A 22,827-nucleotide genomic window follows, 5' to 3' on the forward strand; every position below is an offset into this window, starting at 1 on the left:
GCCCGGCGGCGCCGCTCTGCGCACGCGCCCTGGCCGCCCGGCGGCCGCCCGGGAAGCCCCGACTCGGACGCCAGCGTCACCTCGCACCGCCTCCGCCCTTCCTGCTTTCCGTTTCCTTTCCCGCGCCTGCGCGGCTCCAATTGTTTTGGCTTTCCGGTGGGGCAGAGGAAAAGGGCGCGGTGAGCCAGATGAAGGCGGGGTCCAGCCGCGGGCACCTGGGAGGCCGCAGAGCCGCTGCTAGAGCGGGCCGGGGCGGCAGGCCGTGACGGTCCAGCCCGGGAGGCGCGAGGAAACGGAAGCGGGGGCGGAAGCGAGCGGCGCGGGTCCCGCAGCGCCACGCCCCCGCCGTGCGTGCGGCCGCGTGAGTGCAGCCCGGCGGAGCGGCGCGGTGAGCCGGGCGGCCGGGGCGGAGGGGAGCCCGGGCGGGCGCGAGGCGGGCGGCCTTTGTGGGCTGGGGCGGCGGCGGCGGCTTTCAAACTCAGGCGCTTCCGCCGAGCGCGCGGTGTTTCCGGCGCGGCCTGCGCGGGGCTCGGGCGGCGTCCTTCCGAGGCAGAGCTGTTTTGCCCCGCGCGTGTCTCGGCAGGCGGCGAAGGGCGACCGCGTCCTGTCTTTTTTTTGTCCCCCTGGGCACATCGGCAGTCTCCAGGAGAGGCTCAGGTTAGCTGAGGTCCTGCCGTCCTCGTCCTGCTTGTGCTCTGCGCGGGGAAGGGGAAGCTGCCCTTTGAACCTGTTTGCTTTACACCGAAATCGAGCGTTTGAACTCGACTCTCAGCTCCCGATAAATCGGAAGACCGTGGAATTGACTGTGCACTGTTGTAGTTCTGTTGTTTTGAGTTAATGTGTGCTTTCCCCCCCCCTCGCCCTCCCCTTCCCCACATCCCTGGCCTAGTAGTTTAAGATTCCTTTTTACAGCTATTTAAAGAAAAAGGGTATCTATTCTCTGGGCTGCAGATCTCTAAAAAATTTTTTTTGGTTGTCCCTCTAAGTTAATACAAGAAATTAAGGTAGTAAAATTGGGAAGACTTTGTGAACAGCTATTTCAGCTTTGTAAAAACGGGGGAAGATCGTGCTGGTCACGTGTTGTTTATAAATGAATCTGTACGTCTGGCTCACTGAGCAGACACTGAGGAACAGCTCTATCAGCAGTGTGTTCTGACTGATGATTTTTTCCTTCTTGTGAAGCAACTAGTTAATACGTTATGCTTTTTTTTTTCTCTCTTCGTTGCTTTTAAGTTGTGAATTCTTCCCCCAACCTGAGTAATGTAGACCAGGTCTTTTGCAGTTGAGGGAATGCCTTCGTTTAGTGGGTCTTTGTAATCTAAGGTCCATTTGAAGAGTCAAGTCAGTTACTTGTTTTTCCCAGTCTGGTGTGGAATGTTGCTGTTCTTTTCGTCGATCTGATTACAGTATGCCTTTTTGCTTTGCTCTTTTGTTAAGTTTAGTGCTTTTTTCAGGTTCTTTCAGATCAGGGCCAGAAATCTTAAAGAGGGTATAACTCTTGGCAGCTATGGCGTTTGTGTTGAGCTGGCTTTGTAGTCCATGTTTTTCCACCGTGTTATTTCCTCTGTTCGGATAAGTACTGTACTTATTCCCCCTTTAATGTCCATAAGTGAGTATTGTAAAATATGTGAACTTTACGGATAACGTAAGGAGATAGGAGAACTAACAAGAAGGAGTCAGAGTAATCTGTGGCCACCAAAGTTTTTTTTTTTTTTTTCAATCCCTTAGCTAACAGAAGTAAAGAACATTTCTTAGGCCTTGAATATGGCAAGTGTTTCAGATGTTTGTTAAATGTTAAATTCTTAGAAACTTCAGTTGTCTGTTGAGGTGGACTGTTACACTTTAGCCCAGGCTTGCCTGGGGTTGCAGACCAGCACTAGCCTGTCGTGCTCTACTGGATGCAGTTTTAAAGCCAAAAGATACCAGGTTTTCACCTTTTTGAAACCTATTTAGAAAATAGTTGATTGACTATCTCCCTTCCTAGCCACATTCCTAAGACAGTTGGGGCTGAGAAAATGATGGGTTTTGCTGCCCCGAAACAATCTGTTACACACCAGTCTTTCCTAGTTTTGTGGAGTTTGAATAAAATAGATACTTATGTAACTTTAGGTGTTAGGAATGGCAGGTTGATTTTAGTCTTAGGTGTATGAAGGATGTTCCTCATGCTTTTGTAAGGAACTTACAATGTAATGGGACCATCTTTCTTAGTCCAGTATCGATGAAGTGCCTCCTGATGCCTCAAGAATTTTACCTTTGTAATTTATTTGTTTCTGTAACACTGGGAATGCTAAGCAAGCCCCCCCCCCCACCTTTTATTACTGAGCTGAAGCCCCAGCCCTTGGTTTGTTTTTTAAGTGACGGGAACTTGCTGGGTAGCGTAAGGTTGGCCTGAGCTAGCAGGATTCATCTCTCCTCCCTGCCTGCAGGGGAGCACACTCAGGATCACGGTGTGTGTGTGTAAGTAAGGAGTCACATTTTAGTAGTTATAAGCAGTGTTGGGAGGCTCTGCCCCTTAAAACCTTATATTTGAGTATCTAAGATGATGCTTACATAACTTGGGATATTAGGAACGACAAGTTGATTTAAGCAGTATTAGGTATATGAATACAGTTCTTGGTTCTTTTGTCAGAAATTGTTTTCTATTGTTGCTGGAGAAACTGACCCAAGAAAACGATGTTAATGGAAAGGATTGAGTGGGTTTTGTATCAGCCAAGCTCTCGTACAACTTCTTGAGACTGAGTAAAATGGAGAGAGAGGTAAAGGGGTGATAATCCAAAATGGCATCCTGTGCTCAGTTATTCCACCATAGGTTGTTGGTTACTTACTGATAGTATTATAGTGTGGAACTTGTCTTTTTGCTTGAATTTACATAAGTGCATGAAGATCAGAGTTCAAGACAAACCTGGGTTATATAGAGTGCCCAGGACAGCCTGACTTAACAGCGTGAGACCCTAACTCAAAAATAATGCAAGTTTTATCAAAGATAAAAAGAGGGAGCTGCACTCTGGGAGACTATGACTTGTAACTGGGATCTCTTGGCATGTTACAGTGTAGTGATTTGGCCTCTGGAAAGGGGATAGATATATTGTTTAAGGAATTGTTCAAGGATGAGATTCTAATCCCTGAAAAAGGCCATAGAAGAGTTCTATTTTCATTCCCTTTTATATATATATATGAGCAAACTAAGGTGCAAAGCTAGTGAGCTGAAGAAGTGGGCTTTCCCTCAAAGTAGTTTGAGCTTATGTGCTTTTACCACCCCCACCACCCCCAATCTATAATACTTCTCATCCAGAATGCCTTGGATCCTTTCCAACAAGTTTTCAACCTTCTGTAGTGTCACTTGCAGTGCTGGAAGATGGCAGCAGGAGATGTACTTCCTACAGTTGAATAACCTATAGCCTAAATTCTAGAGGAAGACCTTCATTACTGTATCATTTCTTTGAGAAAATTTTGGATGGTGTTTTAGGATGTGCCCCAAGCTAAGAACTTGGTGTCCTGTTTTATTGTCCTGAGTAGCTTGTGCTCCATACCCATCTCTCACGTTCTCTCTCTCTCTCTCTCTCTCTTTCTCTCTCTCTCTTTCTCTCTCTCTCTCTCTCTCTCTCTCTCCTTCCTCCCTCCCTCCCTCTTTCTCTCTGTGTTTCTAGTTGTTTTTCCAGTTCTGGGATTGAAGCCAAGACTTTATACAGCTTTATGCAGGCTAGGCCAGTGCCCTAATACTCAGCCACACTCTTGCAGCCTTTGTTTTACTTTTCACTGGCAAGTGATTGTGTGTATTTGTGGGATATAATGTAATTTTTTTGGAGGTTTTTTTTTTTTTTTTTATGTATGTAGGTGCTCTAGAAGGTTAGAGTTGTCAGATAGCAGGCAGTTGTGAGGCTGATGTGGGTGCTGGGAACTGCATGTAGGTCCCCATAAGAGCAACATAACCTTTAACCTTAGCCATCTCTCCAACCTCAACTTAATGTTTGATGTATACATTGTAGAATGATTAAATCAAGTTATTTAATATGTTCATCACTTCACCTATGGGAGGTTTGGGGGGGTAAAACACTTAGAACCTACTCTGTGTTTTGCTATTTGAGTCAGGGTCTCATGTCCAGAGGTCCATCTCCCAGATGATTAGCAGTTTTCATACAATAACATTATTACTGTGAAATGTCTCTCAGTATAAAACTTGTTATTGTTTTGTTAAAACTTATTTTTCCTGTCTAAAATAACGTAGCAACTCCAAGCCTTGTTCACACTGTCATTCTCCATCATTTATTTTTTAAAAACGGGGTCTCACTCTTAGCTAAAGCTGGCATGGAAGTCTTTGTGTAGCCCAAGTGGCCTTGGACTTAGGACGTTCTTGTCTCAGCTCCCAAGTTCGGGGATTTCAGGCTCTTGTCAACAAGTCTGTCTGGCCTTCCCTGCCTCTTTACACTTCATTTTCACACATCTCATTTTCACATTCTGTCTTACCTGGTTAACATCTGAAAGTTTGCTTTACTCCTGTTTATATTCTGTAATTACAGATTTACTGAAAAAAAATTGTAGCAATGAAAACTAGATTTTTAGTATGGTATTTTGAATGTGTAGAACAAATTCATTCTTACTGTTACCACTTTGAGTGTTTCAGTAAAACTTCATTTATGTAGATTGGCAGATAACTTTCAGGCCTAGTTTGAATATTGCAGTCTGAAGACTTAAACACTTGGAGGATGGGTGCATATGCATGCTAGACAATCATTCTACCACTATACTGTCTCCCAACATTTTGTTACACCCTTAGAGCAAAGTGAAATGGACAGTTCTGACAACAAACATAAACTCGGTCTAACCAGGAACTTACGGTATGTAGAGTGACTTGCCAATCTCTTGCCCTGGCTTCATTTTAGGAGTCCTTATATTTGGTAAATGTTTTTTCAATCCTCCTGCCTCAGCCTTGAGTGCTGGGATTATGGGAGTATATCTTTGTATAAACTTGTCTTTTACATGTCTTGTGTTTTTTCAAGTGTATGTAAATATTGCTGTAGTTAATAAAACAAAGCAATGTTAAATAGTTTTAGATCAGCTCACTCTAAGTAATGGTTCTGTTCTTTTTCTTTCGTTTTGTTTTGTTTTTAGATAGGGTCTCACTATGTAACCCAGGCTAGCCTGGAACTCCTTATATAGATCAGGCTGGCCTCAAAGTCACAGAGATCCTCCTACCTTTCCCTCTGGCATGCTGAGGCTAAAAATGTACACGGTTATACCTGGCCTTTGTGCTTCTGATTTTGAGACAAAAATCTAGCCTCAGCTGGCCTTAAACTTAGGACCTCCCCAGTGCTGCCTTTCATGTGAGCACCACTATACTCAGGTAATGGGGGGGGGGTATTTGTTGGATTTGTTGGCTTGCTTGTTTTTGTTTTGAGGGTTTTGTTTGTTTGGACATGGGGTCTTGCGCTCTTAGAGTTGGGCATTCTTCATGCCTTGGCTATTGGCTGGGATAACAGGTTCCCTGCTAAGTATTTTTGAATCTCTAACAGTATATATCTAGGGGAGGGATGTCTTCCTTTCACTTTGGTCTTGAATTTTTTTTGCAGCCTTAATAATGAAGGGTACTCAAATAAATGGAAAGCTATTTCCAAAGTCTACTGAACCAGAATAGTAGTGCTTGAATAAGTAAAAGGTGTTGGACCACATCCAGGTGTGGTGGCTCATGTCTACAGTCCCAGCCTTGGCTAAGGCTAGAGGTTTACTGTGAGTTTGAGACCATTCTGGACTCAGTTCCAGACAGCTTGGGCTACAGAAACCCAGTCTCAAAAAACCAACCACCAATACAAAAATATATTTGAATTTTGAAGAGAAGTATAATACAATATATGCAGGTAAAGTTAACTAACTAGTTCAGTTTTCAGTAATTTAATGCTGTGCCACTCCTTGTCTTTGTGATCTAAAGAGAAAATATTTTTAACAAAAACTATAGTTAAATATTTTAGTCAGTAGCTATTCAACCTGAAACATTGTAAAGACACTCTAGCACCTGTGTTCATAGCATCCCAGGGAGCTGAGGCAAAGGTACCCTAGGGGTAGCCTGAGCTATATAATGAGATCCAGCTCATCCCACACCAACTGGGGAGTTAAAGTACTTACTTACCTAGTATCCAGAAAGCCCTGGACTTACATAAATTAGTTGTGATACATCCCTATAATAATAGCATTCTGGAAGGAGAGGAAGGAAGATCAGAAGTCCAGCCTGAGAATATGTCCTGAGACCCTGTCTCACACACTACTAACAACAAAAGTAGGTTAAAGCAACGGTATAGTCATCTTTGTAGGGCTTTTTTGTTGTTGTTTGATTTTTGTTTTTAATAGAGTTATATTAAGAAACCAAGTCCATTTAGTTTCATGCCACCTTTGGGACAGAGATGTGAAGGGCAGAGCCAAAGTATATTATCTTTGTGCTGAAATAATACGTCTTGTTTTAAAATTAGGTAATTATTTCATGTTAACAAACCCAGGATATTTAAATAGATAATGAACAAATTTTCCCTTCCCATTAGGAGCCGCTCTTAGCAGTAGACAAATGTTTGCTGGATCCAGACATTTTACTTGCTCTACACTATTTCTTAAGGCAAAGAGTAAAGTAGCACATGTCTTTGCCAATAATTTGAAGATTAAGCAGGGCATAGTGGCATGGGGCCTGTAGTCTCAACCTGGGAGGTTGAAGTAAGATAATTTCAACTTAGTGGCCAGCCTTGACTGTATATAGAGATCTCTCAAACAAACAAAAAAACAAATAATGCAAAAACCCCAGCAAACAAATGACCAACTTTGGAGCCTAAGCTTACCCTGTCTTGAAATAAAACAACCCTCGTCTGGAAGTGTTCTTAGTAGCTTATTTAGCAGCTGCAAGGCCTTATGTTTGTCCCTATTTCCCCTTAGAAAAGCATGACAGTTAAAGGAAAGCTGTATTTCAGGGCAAATGTTTCTGATACCAGCTTCTTTCTTACAGTTATTTGCATGCTCATTTGCCTACCCATGGTGTCTCTCATTGGTTTTAAAGGGACTTTTTAAAAAGTCAGCTGTAGTCTTGGCTGTGATTTGTAGTTAATAGTAAAGTGTATTTGGTGTTTTAGAGCTTTAGTGATTGGCAACTCTCAAGGGACCTAGTTATTGACACATAGTAAATAATAAACAACAGTTGATTTACTTTTAAGTAATAATTATCTTTTAAAAACTAAACAGTTTCTTCAATACTGTGCAATAAAGAATGTCAACATCTATTGATAAGAAGGCATATATGGTTTATTGTTATTGCTTTGCTGAGAATTGAGCCTATGGACTTGAATATGCCAGGAATGCACTCTATGATTTTGCTGTATCACTGTCCCTTTAATTTTAAATATAATATAGAATAATATGCAGAACAGCTGCTAAAAAACTAGTAAAATGTGTTGTTGCATGGTAAATAATGTAGGATAGTGTTTGAGACTTGCTGCTGTGGTCAAACACCTCAGAGAACAGCTTTTTTTTTTTTTTTTTTTAAGGCCCAGGGGTCTTTTCTGAAACTGATAATCCAACATGGGGACAGGGACTGTCTCTGATGTCAACTCACTGGTTGGCTCTTTGATCACCTCCCCCTGAGGTGGGGGTGCAGCCTTGCCAGGCCACAGAGGAAGACATTGCAGGCACTCCTGATGAAACCTGATAGGCTATGGTCAGATGTAAAGGGAGGAGTCCCTATCTGTGGACTGGTGGAGGGCCATGGGAGGAGATGAGGAAGGGAAGGGGGTGGGATTGGGAGGGAATGAGGGAGGAGGCTACAGTTTATAATATTAATTATAAAGTATAATTAATATAAAAGAGAACAGCTTTTTAAAGGAGGAGAGGTTTGGTCCATCATGGCTGGAGGATGTGGTGGCAGAATAGCTCACATGACAGTGAGTGAGTAATAGAGTAAAGCAGCTCACATTGTGGGAGATGGAAAGCAGTAACAGAAAAGGGCTAGGGCAAGGTAAAGCACCCCGAGGAACACCCCTATCCCCATGACCTATTCCTCCAACCAAGTCCTACTTCCCTCAGTTCAACTGTCTCCCAGTAGTCTTCTGATTTTGAGTCCATGAGTGGATTAAACCATCATCTAGGTAAGAGATGACCTTGCCTCAGGAACTACCCTCACAGACATCTCTCTTCATTTACACGCTTAATTTAAGTGGTTCTTGCTCCAGTCAAGACAAAAGTTAAAATGGGTTATCATGTACAGGCTCAGAGTATGTAGGCTGTCGTTCAGGGTTTTCTTTAAGGAGCAAGGAATTTTGTTACAGAAAATCTTGGTGTTGGGCATCTCAGTTAACAATCCTTCATTTTGTATATGCACAGCCCAGATGTGGAAATCACAGGGCAGCTATTAATGTTGCTGTTGGTAAAGATGATGTGTTTAATTACAGATTGCTGCCCTAGCTTTCTTGAGAGTTTTAATATATGATAATATATCACATTACCTCTATAAATGTGTAACTTCCAACTCTAAAACATATCTCATCCTAAGAATTTTGAATAAGGGGCTGTGGGTGTGTGTTTAGAATGCGAATTTTTCCAGACCTTCACTAACATGGAACCTTGCATTATAGTTGGTAGTAGCCTGTCATATTAGGTATTAACTTCAGCGACTATAGTATAGTAGAACTTAGATTTATGATGTACTTTTCAGATCTAGATAACTTCAAAACCTTAGGCGACCCAGTCTCACTTTGCCTTTACACCTGTTTTAGTCACTTCCATAGTTAACTTGCTGGAAACTTGACAGTCTGTATCAGATTAGCAGTTCCTGCAGCTGTGTGCTTCTGGCCAGAAGACACATTATGATCTCTTTGACATCCTGAATGATTAATACTTTGTGAGGAAAATGCAATGGTTCCAATGATCATTCCTACAGGTTTTATTCTAAAATTACTTTACTTTCCAATTTTAGAGTTCAGGGTTATCTAATTTAAAATTGATGTAGTTTGGAGGGTTAACTTATGGGTAGCCACCTATTTGTATTTCCCTCTTCATTTGTGTTTGTTTTTAAATTCCCACTATTGCTTGTTTCCCATGTATGGATGTTTCTGCCTGTATATATGTTGCACCATGTATATGTAGTGCTGAAGGAGACCAGAAAAGGGCTTCAGTCCCCTGAAACTGGAGTTACAGAAGATTGTGAGCTGCCATGTGGGTGTAAGAATGAAATCCTAGTCCTGGAAGAGCAGCCAGTGCTCTTAACTACTGAGCTATCATTCTGACTCCAGTCTTTTGTTCTCTTATTAAGTGAATGTTATGTAGTAGAATATAGATGTGGGTTTTCCCCATTGAATGGTGTTACTTCTTGATGTAACAAAATGCATGATAAAAGCAGCTTAAAGAAGAATTCATTTTTGCTTATAATTTGAGAGTATAATCCATGGGGGCCAAGGGTTAATGCAGCTGCCGCATCACCTCATAGCGAGAAGCAAGTATTGCTTTCCAGCAGCCTTTCTCCTTTCTCTTCAGTCTGGGACCCCAGAGTTTGGGACCTACATTTACAGTAGGTCTTTTCATCAACCAGTTTAATCTAGAAACTCCTTCACAAACATACATGCCCAGAGATTATTTGTAGCTTATTTATTTGAGTCTTTAGGGTAACTTACTCTAACCTTGTTATAAAATTCTGACAACTTAAGTTCACACATTAATTTAGAAAATATTATAGTTTGTATGGTAACAGTGTTTCTGTGAAAAACATGTTATTCTGACTCATAAACATTTCCAAGAAAACACCACAAATAGGTAAATTATACATACTTCTTGTATATAGTTTAGGGAAAAGCTGTGCCTAAGTGGAAGAGTGCTTGCTGGTATGTTGCAAGGCTCCAGGCACTATCCTCATCTCCTTAAAACATGTCTTTGATACCTACACAAACAGACATGTGTATACATTAGAATTTCTTAGACTTTAGAAATAACAGTTTGGATCTAGTTATTGTGTAGTCTTCATGAACATAAGAGTGACAACCACCACAAAAGAGGGCTTCTGTTGGAGTTCTGGTTTTCCCAGAAGTTACAGTCATGTGTTGCTACTAAATAACTCGAAGGTAAAATTCTTTAAAGAACCTTAAAATTGGCTGCTTATTCATTTGCTTATTTTCTAGAATGTTTATATCTTGTATGGAAGGCAAAAAGTTTAAAGTACAACTGTTAATTTTCTACAGCCTAGTCATTTTAAATATTATAGATATCTAAAGTTGATTATGACTTCACATAAATGAAATGCTTATCAAAAGCTGTTGATTTTTAATCAATGTTTACATTGTATTCTAACTGGACTTTTTTCTTTTTAGTTCTGCAGAAAACCTACTGAACATAAGATGTTGCAACAAAATCTACCTCCTGTATTTTTCTCTTTTATTCATGAGCTTCACAGTTGCAAATTTGAGCAGGATGTCTCGAGAATCTGTTGAAAAACTGTAGCGCAGGATGACCTAGCAAAGATTGTAAGCCTGTAACAAGATACTGTAGTGGTTGTGTCAGTTCTGGTTCTGGATGCTGCAGATAACAGCAAGTGGACGCCCTCCGTTATTTCTGAAGTATTCATCTGACCTTCCATCAAGACAAACTTTTCTGCTCTGTTCTGGGAGATATTGATGGAATGCAGTCATGTCCACTCAAGAGGAGAGGCAGATCAATACCGAATATGCTGTTTCCTTGTTGGAACAGTTGAAACTGTTTTATGAACAGCAGTTGTTTACTGATATAGTGTTAATTGTTGAGGGCACTGAATTCCCGTGTCATAAGATGGTTCTTGCAACATGTAGCTCCTATTTCAGGTAAGTAGTTTATCTTACTTACTTTGTAATAAAAGTGTCACTTAAATTTCTTTATTTCAGTGTGTGTTTGTATGTGTCTGTATATACATGTGTACACATGTACATATACATGCACACTTAAGTATGTTAGAGCACATGGTGGAGATCAGAGGACAGCTTGCTTGCTAGAGTCGGTTCTCACCTTCCACCTTTATGTGGATTTTGAAAAAGGAACTCATGTCGCCAGGCTTGCTCAACAAGCACTGGAATGCACTGAGCATCTCACTGACTGGGATGATGTCTATTAATAGGAAATCTTTTAAATGTTAAATTTTTTTTTTTTTTTTTTTTTTAAAAAACAGAGTCTTACTGTGTAGCTTTGGCTGTCCTTGAACTCACTATGTGACCCAGGCTGGCCTGGAACTCACAGAGGTCTGCCTGCCTCTGCATCGGAGAGTGCTGGGATTAAAGGCATGCACCACTATGCCCAGCTTAAATGTTAAGGTATCTCAGGGTTTTACTTACATTTTTACTTCAAAAGATGCAGTACTTGTCAAAGCATATTTTTAATATGTGTAAAATACAGATGAAGTTTTTGCAACAGTATTAAATACAAAAAATTGTTGAAATTGACTAAAGTTTTACTGTGGGTGGCATAAAAATTAAAAATACTATTTTTTCTTGAAAAGAAAAAAAGACTAATAATTTACTCTTATTTTAGAAATTCATGGTTATTGTAAACTGAAGAGTTATACTCAGAGTGTTTAGGGGATAATTGATGCTGTTGAGATACTCACTTCAAAAATAACAAAAACAATAATAGGTACCACCTTCAGGGACATAACTTGGTTACTATTATGCTTGTGGTACACACTTAGCATTACCAGACTCCATGCAGTGTTGGTGCTCTCTGTGTCTCACAACTTGGGAAGTTTATTTAGTTGTATTCATTAGAATAATAAAACTTTTTTTTTCCCTCTTTTAGAGGAGAAAGGCTTATTTTAGCTCAGTTTCAGGTTACAGTCCATTGTGGACAAATAATAAAACTTTGAACTCTCAGGATGTTTTCCATCTTTAAGGTTCTAGAGAATAGAAGCTAAGGTAAAGAAGCTGCTTTCCTTTTCTGTCTTTCAAGTGAGTTTTATTCAACATTTGAAAGAGACATTTTATTCAACATTTGAAAGAGATGAGTGAGAGAAAATAAAGTGTATACTAAATGTATTCCTGTTACAAAAATCTGTTTTGGCTCCCTGTTTGTGGCAGCTGTAAGTAAGAGAGACAAAACTGACTTTGGAGGTTGATTTACAAGAGAGTGTAAAGATGGCACATTCCTCAGCACAGCATCACCAAACCAGAGTCCAACATGTCAGTCGCCTGTGTGGTTCCAGTCACTTTGGTTTCAATTTATGTTGTGGGCGTTTTGTTTTGTTTTGTTTTGTTTTGTTTTGTTTTGTAATGCCATTTCAGACACTGATTTTCTTCTCAGTTACAAAGCCTGTTTGTGATAATCAGGTGCTTTTTATAAATGAAGGTTACTGAATTTCAACACCAGAAATTATGTTTTGGTGGCTCTCCAGTGCAGATTTAAAAGCTATATATTAAAGAGCTTTCTTTGCATATGACTATGATGTCATTTTTGTTTTCAGACCATTGTCTTAGCTGCTGGTAGCAATTCAGGGTTATAGGTTCAGTGAATGGATACCTGAGTTCATAAGTTCTCTCTTCTTAATGACTGTAAATTGCAAATTGATTAGTCATTATTGGAACTTTATGCTTTTGTTCCTGATTAACATCTGCAAAGTCATAGAGTTGTTTTGTTGCCCAGGTTGGTCTCTATTTTGTGAATTTGTATGATTCTCCTGGTTCAGTTTATTAATCGAGTAGTTACTTTAGCAGACATCTGGTATAGTATTAAAACTATTAATATTTTCTGTTACCACTTCATTTTTGTGATTGTAAAAAAATGTTTTATGTTACATACATTTTAATCATATTTAGTGTGTGCATGTGCATGCATTCATGCATGTGTGTTCACAGAACAGTTCATATACGGAAGCCAGAGTACAACCTGGAGGAGTTGGTTCTCTCACTTTGTGGGTCTCAGGGATTGAACTAAGGTCATTAAGCTTGGCAGGCAAGGAAGGGTCTTTACCTGCCAAGTCTTGTTGTTGGTTTTTTCAGTGCTTTATTTATCAAGTTAATTTCCTGAGTTACAATTTTTGAAGACGGAACAACTTTAATCTTAATTTATACTGTCATGATACAGGTTTAAATGCAACAGTATTTTCAAGGCTTCCATTATTTATTAGTAGCTAGTTCCTTTCGTTATTTGTCTATTTTGTGTGTACAGTGGTTTTTCCTGCATATAGGTCTGCACCATGTGTGTACTTGGTGCCCATAGAGGCCAGAGGAGGACTTTAGGTTGTGTAGATGGTTGTGAGCCACCATGTGGGTGCTGGTAATTGAACCCAGGAAGAGCAGCTAGCTCTGTTGAGCTATCCTTAAGCCACCTTTTACAAGTTAAGTTCATATATATCTTTGGCGGCATGGAGGCCAGAAAAGGATGTTGGATCCTCTGGAACTTGAGTTACACATGATTATGAGTCACCATCTGGATGCTGAGAACAGAACCCAGATCCTCTGGAAGAGCAGCCAGTGTTGTTTTGTTTTGAAGATTTTTTATTATATATACAGTGTTTTGTCTGCATGCACACCTGCACGCCAGAAGAAGGCACCAGATAACATTATAAGCCACCATATGGGTGCTGGGAATTGAACTCAGAACCTTTGGAACATCATCCAGTGCTCTTAACCTCTGAGCCGTCTTTCTACCTTATAGTTCCCTTCTTTAGCTTCCATGCTTTTATGGGAAAACATGACTTTTCTAAAGCAAACACTTAACATTTACTGAGTGCATAGAATAGTCTAGTACATGTGTATAATTAAAACTTCATATCATTAAGACCTTGAGATTGGACTAATTTTATAGCCACAAGAAGGAAATATACTAATTTTTTCCCTTTCGTGTCTTTTATTTGTACTGACTAGATTATGGTATATGCCTTAGTAATATATCTCAGGTGTTCGTAGCTGGATTCTGTCTTTAGAATTCGGAGTTGTTACATACACAACTAATTATGCATTTCCTTTTTTTTATATGTGGTATATGTTTAGGATATGTAGGGGACTGTACTATATGCCTATAGGTCAGGGCACAAACCTCAGTTGTCCCATTTAGCCTCCCATTTTGTTTGAGACAGTGTCTCCCTGTTTGCCACCAGCCTTGATGGGGATTCTCCGTCTGTTGTAGAGAACTGAGATTACAGATCCTATAGGACCTGCCTTTAAGTGGATTCTGGGAATTTTAACTGAGATCCTCAATATATATGCAGCAAGCATTTTACCTCCTAAGCCATCTCCCCAGAACCAGAGTTCTGCCTTTAAGCTAGTGTTTTTCCTTTGTAATGATTGCATCTTTTTAAAATTTACTAGTAAGTAAATAAATAAAATTTACTGAATCTTTTATACTCAGTGATTGAGTTACTTACTACTTGAGAATGACTCAGCACTTTTGTGGTGCTTAAGCTAGTTACATAATTATAATTTTTTTAAATTAAAAAATAAAAGCCAGTTTTAAAGGTTGGCAAAGCAGATGTTTGTCACTGAGCCTAACACCTGAGTTACATTTTCCAGAACCCATATAGTGGAAGGAGAAAACTAGATCCCACAAGTTGCCTTTTGGCGGGGGTGTGCGCGCGCGCACACACACAGTAAATCAATCAGCGAATAAATGTAAATTTTTAAAATTTACACTTTTAAGTGTAATGTGTCCATGGTCATGTTGGCTAGGCTTCTTCTGTTTTTGGTGTTCAGGAAGCAGTTACTTTACAAAATTTGAGTGTTTTAGTGACAATATCAACCATTTCACTGTCATCTGTATAGTCATTTGTTCCATGTTTTATGCCCTAAGATAACTATCTTCTACTGAAGTGAATGTAAAAACCACTTATCTTGCACTTATTTTCAAGAGTTCTTGTAGTTCATTTCCAGGTTGGAGAGTTTTGTGTTAAGTATGATTCATATATTCTCATTCTCTCCCTCCTCGCCTCTGTTTTTCTCTCCCTCCTTCTCTTTCTTCCTCCCCTCTTCTCCCTCCCCCTCACCAGACAGGTGAAGCTGGTAGTAGATGTTCTATGGGTCTCTTCTAAGAACACTTTCTTGACTCAGTCATGTTTATTTTTGTTCATCCTTTAGCTTTAGGTGGGACTTATGAGCCACCCTAATTGACATTATTGGTGCCTGTGTTCCCTCTGTGCTTGCCTGGATTTTAATGTGTGTCCTTATTGCTCATTTTGTGCTATATTAGGAATCACCAGTAACTTTAGTTCCTTTTTGCAGTGTATCTTTTGCTGGGGGGTGGAGAGGGGATGAGTACAATTTCAGCTCATAGGTTATAGTCCATCATGAAGGGAAGCCATGGCAAGGGACCTGGAGATGGAAACTGAAGCAGAGGCCAAATATGGGGCTTCTGCTGACTTCACAGCTGTGGTTTCTTAGAATTGATGTAGCCCACATTTGAACCCACGGTGATCTCTTTAGCCTCCCAAATGCTGGGCTTACAGGTGCAAGCCACTGTGCCTGGCTACAGGTTTAATTTTATTACTATACTATTATTATTTTGCTTTATAGTTACTGGAGATTAAGCTCAGGGTATCAGTCACATAGGCAATGCAAGAGTTATCCCATTGAGATACACTGACCCTTTCCGAATTTTTGAGTTTAGGCTGGCTTTGAACTTATAGTTCTGTAACTGTAGCCTCAGCCTTCTGGCTAGCTCACTCTTCACAGTTTGATATTTATATTTCAGTTGTGCTGAGTGGTGTTGCATACATTTCATAGTTTTGTTTTGTTTGTTTTCAGGAACATTTCACCACCACCACCACCCCACCCCACCCCCCAAAAAAAAAAAACCAAACTGAGTTCTATGTCATTGTTGTATGTATGCTGTAGTGTGGTGTGTGTGGGGGTGCTGCTAGTTTTTTGTTTGTTTTTTTTCTCAAGATGGTTTCTCTGTGTAGCCTTGGCTGTTCTGGACTCACATTGTAGACCAGGCTAGCTTTGAACTCACAGAGATGTACCTGCCTCTTCCTCCCCAAGTGCTGCGATTGCAGGTGTGTGCCACTATGCCCGGCTATGTTGTGTATTTCTTAAGCTGGGATTCTTAGGTTCCGTTTTCTTGGGGGGGGGCGGTTGGGGGCGGTAGTATGGGAGGGATCTTTCTTCTTTAACCAGGTACTTCATAGCTGAGCCTTGGCTCCTGCATTAACTCCTAAGCTCCAGTTCTCCTCTGCTTTTGCATTCTTTACTGGTGATTATATTTCCTTTTGACTCTACTAGTATCCACATATGCACGGTTGACTCACCTTTTTCCAATGATGAATTTTCCTTCTTGGCCTTACAATTTGTTAATGGTTAACATTTTTTCCAGGTATTTTATTGAAGGTAAACAGGTAGCTTTGACTCTTATCTACTTTCTGCAATATCTTGTTCCCTGTTCAGAAAGTAGCTAGGCTTTATCAGCCTTTTGTATTCACTCCTAGCATAATCTATTTAGAGCAGCTAGATGCTTGCTCTAGTTTCATAGCCACTTTTCTAGTTTTCAACCTTTGGAGCTCTGTCTGTGTATAGAATGTTCATCTTGAAGAATTCATCATGGTTAATATAAGCTCAAAACAGTGTTTCCTTCAGTGTCTGCAAGATTACTCAGAGGCAGCAGGGGAGACTGGGATTAAGCCCAAGGCCTCATGTGTGTTACAAATAGTGCTCTACCACTGAACTGCCCTTCCAGCCCTTCCCATTTAAAGTTCATATTCTACTATACTGCATGGACTTTATTCAGCTATGCCTCTGAGAGGTTATGTCCCATATTATATTATCAAAATTGGATGTCTTCCTCATCTCTTTGAGGGATTCAAGTTAGTGTCTGTTTTGGTACCTAGTCTTAAATCACCCCATACAGGGGCTTCCCACCCCCCACCCCCACTCCCCGCTTGTGCATGCAGTAATATTCTTCCAGCTAATAACTATTCTAGTAGGTGAGCTGACAAGGTTGCTCAGCACTTGCCATCAAGTGTGCAACTTGAGGTAGTTAGTTCCATACTATGGAGGGACAGAAGTGACTCCCAGAACCTTTTTTTCTGACTTCCACACATGCACTGTGGCCTGCACCCTATTTCTACACACTGTAGACATGCACAATAAATAAAAACAAGTTTGGTTGTTTAAGTAGACTTTTAAAAGTTACAGTCCAAGCAGGGTATAGTGGCAAGGTAGCCTTTAATTCAGCACTCAGGAGGCAGAGGCTGGTGGATCTTCTAGTCTACATAGTAAGTTTCCAGGACAGCTGGAGGTACACAGTGATACAGTCTCAAAAGAGTCGGAATCTGTATTCCCACAGTATCAGTAGTCTTTGTAGCATTGTTTCCTGCATACTTTTTGTAATGGAGCTTCAGTGTATGTTTTTTAGGAAATTCTTCAGTGATTTGTAAGCTTTTTAAAGGTGAAGTGTTTTATATACCATAAAATCTATCCACTTTAAGTGTGCAGTCAGCTCTCTGCAGCTTCCTTACCATATATTCAGCTGCAAATAGAAAGTATTCTAAGAAAACTTTATATCCAGCTACTTTCATGTATATTTACATTGTTTGAGGTATTGAAAGCTGCCTATGAAGGGCTGGATGGCAGTATAGCTCAGTAGGTATATATACCTACCATGCATGAAGTGTCCAGGATTTGATTCCCAGCACACATAAACCAGGCATAACGGAGTGTTTATACTCTCAGAAACTACAGGGAGAAGCAGGATACTCAGACATCCAAGGCCAGCTTACATAGGCAGGTAGGTATGTAGCTGATAGATGAATAGATAATAAAAAGATGTGTACAGGTTTTTTACAAATATGCCTTATTTGAAAAAAACAAAACAAAACAAAGCAGACTTAGTATCTTTGTTTTTGTGTGCTGATTGTATCCAGGAATCATCTTACTTGTTGGATTCTGAGGGTGACAGAATTGTAGTACCATTCCCACAGTCTAACTTAAAACATTTCTGTTGCTTTGTGTTCATTTTTATAGTCACTTCTCAATTCCTCCTGCAGCTTGAGGTAACTACCAGTTAGTTGTCTTTCTGTCTCTATACACTTGATAGTTTTTCACATTTCATGTAAATTAACTCATACATTATGTGGTCTTTGTATTCCTGAACATAATGTTTTTGAGATTCATTATTTATCAGTACTTCTATTTTATTGCCGAATTGTATTCCAGTCTGTGACTATGAAGAATAAATTAATTTTGATGTTCTCCATCCGAATGACATAGTAGTTATTTATTGTCTGGCTTGTCTTCAGCCAGATTATATATGATTTTCCCATTGTCTTTGAAAGTCTTCTCTATAAGTAAATTGAATTAACATTTTATTAAGTCAACATCCTATGGTAGCAAGTTTGTTTTGTTTTATTAAGCTTGTTTTCCATTTCTCCCATAGAGCCATGTTCATGAGTGGACTAAGTGAAAGCAAGCAGACACATGTACATCTGAGGAATGTGGATGCTGCCGCCTTGCAGATGATAATAACTTATGCATACACAGGAAACTTGGCAGTAAATGACAGCACTGTAGAGCAGCTCTATGAAACAGCTTGCTTTTTGCAGGTAAAGCATGCCTGCTCCCCAGTGCTGGGGGGCAGCTTATTTTGTCAAGAAACAGAACTTTGTTGATGATGTCTTTATCTATGCAATGTTTTTGCATATGTAAATGGGTCAACTTTTGTTTGTAAAATGTGAAATGAAAAAATGGGATTTTCTCATTTGCTAAGTAGTTTTATGACAGGCATATAATTAAAAAGGTAAGTGTGTGCTAAAGTAACAGCCATATTGGTGTAGAAACATTAAGCTTGTTTCCCCCTCCCCATTTTTCCAGGGCTAACACTTAAAAATACAAGGTCTTAATCTGTGTTGGTTCGATTATAGAAACTAGAAATTAAAATTAAGTAAGCTGGATATAATGGTGCCCACTCGTAATCACAGTATTGGGGAGGCTGAGGCAGGACAATTAGAAACTCCAGGGAGCTCCAAGCTCTGCATATGCAGGGAGACCCTTCCTTGAAAGAGAAAGAGACAATTTCATACCAGTTTCATACTTTACCTAAGACACATCAGAATTTAGATTTCAAGTTTCTGTTTTAGAGTGTTTGTGGTTGGGCTGGAGAAATGGCTCAGAGATTAGGAGCACTGAGTGCTCTTCCAGAAGTTCTGAGTTCAATTCCCAGCAACCACGTTGTGGCTCATAAACCATCTATAATGAGATCTGGTGCCCTCTTCTGGTGTGCAGGTGTACATGCTGGCAGAGTTATGTATACATAATAAAGAAATCTTGTAAAAAATGTTTTTTAAAAAAAAAGTGTTTGTGGTTAAAGCTTAAATTCATTAATGTTTGATAGAATTCTCATAGACAAATTTAGATTCTATGAATTACTTAATATTTATAATGATATCTTTTCCTGCTTTGGAATAATACTTTATACTTTGGACACTGGTGTTTCCCAGACATGGTGGGGTAGTGCCATCCTCTCAGCAGCTGATAGGTGGGAAGAAGTGAAGGGCTGAGAGTGGAGGGTAACCTCAGCAAGTGTCACATGACCCTGTCTACAAAAAGAAACAAAGTTTCTATCAAGGGAGAACTTTCAGACCTCAGGAACCAGCATTAAATAGACATTTACATAATTTAAATAGCTCCATAAATCTGAGATTACCAATGTGTGCCACTCACTCCCCACCTGAATAGAAGAGGTAGATTAGGCCATTGGGCAAGAGGAAGAAATGGGAAACTGTATAGTCTAGAAGGCTAATTTTATTATTGGAGGAAATAATAAAATAATTGTCTTTTATCCCAAACATAAATCTGGAGGTAAAACTTGACAGTATGGGAGAGTCTGCTGTGAGAAACCTGTATCTTAGATAAAAATAAACTGGAGGGTGGGAGTTTGGCTCTAAGTGCAAGGTTCCAATTATTAGCATCTTTTCTTTTTAAATTTTTTTCATATTTTATCCTTTTTTCCTCATTTTAGGTAGAAGATGTGTTACAGCGTTGTCGAGAATATTTGATTAAAAAAATTAATGCCGAGAACTGTGTGCGGTTGTTGAGTTTTGCTGATCTCTTCAGTTGTGAAGAATTAAAGCAAAGTGCTAAAAGAATGGTGGAGCACAAGTTCACTGCTGTGTATCACCAGGAAGCATTCATGCAGCTGTCCCACGATCTACTGATAGACATTCTAAGTAGTGACAATTTAAATGTAGAAAAGGAAGAAACAGTCCGAGAAGCTGCAATGCTTTGGCTAGAGTACAACACCGAGTCACGATCCCAGTATTTGTCTTCAGTTCTTAGCCAGATCAGAATTGATGCACTTTCAGAAGTCACACAGAGAGCATGGTTTCAAGGTCTCCCACCCAACGACAAGTCTGTTGTGGTTCAGGGTCTTTATAAGTCCATGCCCAAGTTTTTCAAGCCAAGACTTGGGATGACTAAAGAGGAGATGATGATTTTCATTGAAGCATCATCAGAAAATCCTTGTAGTCTCTACTCTTCTGTCTGTTATAGCCCACAGGCAGAAAAAGTTTACAAGTTATGCAGCCCACCAGCTGATTTGCATAAGGTTGGGACAGTTGTAACCCCTGATAATGATATTTACATAGCAGGGGGCCAAGTGCCCCTGAAAAACACAAAAACAAATCACAGTAAAACAAGTAAACTGCAGACTGCCTTCAGAACTGTGAATTGCTTTTACTGGTTTGATGCACAACAAAATACCTGGTTTCCAAAGACGCCGATGCTTTTTGTCCGTGTGAAGCCATCTTTGGTTTGCTGTGAAGGCTATATCTATGCAATCGGAGGAGATAGTGTTGGAGGAGAACTTAATCGGAGGACTGTAGAAAGATATGACACTGAGAAGGATGAGTGGACAATGGTGAGCCCTTTGCCTTGTGCTTGGCAGTGGAGTGCAGCAGTTGTGGTTCACGACTGTATTTATGTGATGACATTAAACCTCATGTACTGTTACTTTCCGAGATCTGACTCATGGGTAGAAATGGCCATGAGGCAGACTAGCAGATCTTTTGCTTCAGCTGCAGCTTTTGGTGATAAAATTTTCTATATCGGAGGCTTACATATTGCTACCAATTCTGGCATAAGACTGCCCTCTGGCACTGTCGATGGGTCTTCAGTAACTGTGGAAATTTATGATGTGAATAAAAATGAATGGAAAATGGCAGCCAACATCCCTGCTAAAAGGTACTCTGATCCCTGTGTTAGAGCTGTTGTGATCTCAAATTCTCTTTGCGTGTTTATGCGAGAAACCCACTTAAATGAACGAGCTAAATATGTCACCTACCAGTATGATCTGGAACTTGACCGGTGGTCTCTGAGGCAGCATATATCTGAACGTGTACTGTGGGACCTAGGGAGAGATTTTCGATGCACTGTGGGGAAACTTTATCCATCCTGTCTTGAAGAATCTCCATGGAAACCACCAACTTACCTTTTTTCACCAGATGGAACAGAGGAGTTTGAACTGGATGGAGAAATGGTTGGACTTCCCCCTGTATAGGGGAGTTGAGGGAGTGTAGAAGCCAGACTCATGATATCCTTTGCTAAACCAGAGGATATAAAAGGACTAAGTACGAGTACATAAAAATCTATCTTTGATACATTTTATTTTTATGCCCTACTTAATATTTGCATCAGTATAATATATATCAGTGTGTCATACAGAAAGATATGCTTCTGTAATATGAAATAGCTTATTTGATAATTGATAAACTTTTATGTGTATCATGTGAGCATAAGAGTCTGGATTATCTAACATTGTTAGCCCTGTGTATGTACAGTCCAGAACTTCACTTTTAAAAGTAATTTTCTGTTCCTAGTGTGGTATATCAAAAATTGTGCCGAGATTATTTTAGTATATGTTTTGAATTCCTGTACTTCTAAAGTCCTGGAATATAGTTTTTCTAGTACAATTCTGCTGCACTTAACACTAATGTTCATGTTGGTATAGAAATGTCTTATAAATCCTGTACTATTGTTGAGGAAGATCTCCTATACGTCTATGGTATTACACAGGGAAAGCTGTGACTGCAGGATCAGTCTCACTACTCTATAGGTGCATGTATTCCCTTCCCACTGACATACTTGTCTATCTAGAATACAGGTTGTCCAGTCAGCTGGTCACTTACCAGGTGTGGACTTAAGTTGCTGGGCTTGCAAGTGAATTGCTAGTCCCTCATTGTGCGGGTCTATGTGGAGCTTTAATCAGTAAATGTCTCCACTTTCTATACTACGTTAACGTTGGCTCATGCATATAACCACCTGCTGCTGATGTAGTTCTCCATCTTAAAAAGACTTAGAGTGGATTAACCAGGTCATTACATCTTAATTTAATAACGAGCATTACTGTAGAGTGATTGTGTGTAGGTATCTATTTAGGTGTGTTTTTAACCTGACGTGTGTATGTTTGGGGGGGGTAGGGTTAGGAAGCTGCACCGTGCAGGATTGGCTGCACTGACTGTGCAGAAGAGCAGATACTCGCACTGCTCTGGCATTAATCCCAGGAACCACTAGCAGTAGTGGGGCGCCACCAATGTCACATGAGCACAGGTGCCTCATGACAAACATGGCTGGCATGTTCAACTGCATAATGCTCTGGCACTGTATTTTGAATGACATTAATTTATTAAATAAATTGTATATAATCAATATCTGGTTTGTTTTGGTTTTTTTCTTTTGTGATGGGAGTGCTCTAGCTACACTTTCAGTTGAGGTTTTGTTGGCCAGCTTAGGTACTTGTAGATGGCTTCTCAAAAATCTGTTTGAGATACAAACTCACACAGACTGAGTCCCCTTTCGCTGCTGTTTCACTTTCTGCAGTCCCCGTTATCCAACATCAGTTTTGGTCTAAGTAAAGAATTGTAGAAATGAACAGTTT

General features: G+C 40.0%; 1 protein-coding gene across 2 annotated transcripts; it reads left to right on the plus strand.

The window, feature by feature from the left end:
- The first annotated feature begins 249 nt into the window (after positions 1-249).
- Positions 250-22,598, plus strand: Kbtbd2 (kelch repeat and BTB domain containing 2). Of its 2 annotated transcripts, none has more exons than XM_021657870.2 (4): positions 250-388; positions 10,323-10,808; positions 18,334-18,499; positions 19,915-22,598. In XM_021657870.2, the coding sequence occupies exons 2-4, from the start codon at positions 10,639-10,641 to the stop codon at positions 21,448-21,450; spliced, it is 1,872 nt and encodes a 623-aa protein (XP_021513545.1). In that variant the 5' UTR covers positions 250-388; positions 10,323-10,638; the 3' UTR covers positions 21,451-22,598. The 2 variants fall into 2 exon arrangements, with proteins under 2 accessions (XP_021513545.1, XP_021513546.1); XM_021657871.2 differs by lacking the exon at positions 250-388 and adding an exon at positions 521-657.
- The last annotated feature ends 229 nt before the right edge of the window (positions 22,599-22,827 follow it).

This window comes from Meriones unguiculatus, chromosome 3 (genome assembly GCF_030254825.1).
Source record: "Meriones unguiculatus strain TT.TT164.6M chromosome 3, Bangor_MerUng_6.1, whole genome shotgun sequence".
Taxonomy (NCBI): domain Eukaryota; kingdom Metazoa; phylum Chordata; class Mammalia; order Rodentia; family Muridae; genus Meriones; species Meriones unguiculatus.

What these genes read in the sequence shown, in the direction of transcription:
- Kbtbd2 (XM_021657870.2), top strand. Translation starts at nt 10,639, where the DNA reads ATGTCCACTCAAGAGGAGAGGCAGATCAATACCGAATATGCTGTTTCC. An exon ending in ACATGTAGCTCCTATTTCAG is followed by an intron (nt 10,809 to 18,333) that starts GTAAGTAGTTTA and finishes TTTCTCCCATAG; the next exon opens with AGCCATGTTCATGAGTGGAC. An exon ending in AAACAGCTTGCTTTTTGCAG is followed by an intron (nt 18,500 to 19,914) that starts GTAAAGCATGCC and finishes TCCTCATTTTAG; the next exon opens with GTAGAAGATGTGTTACAGCG.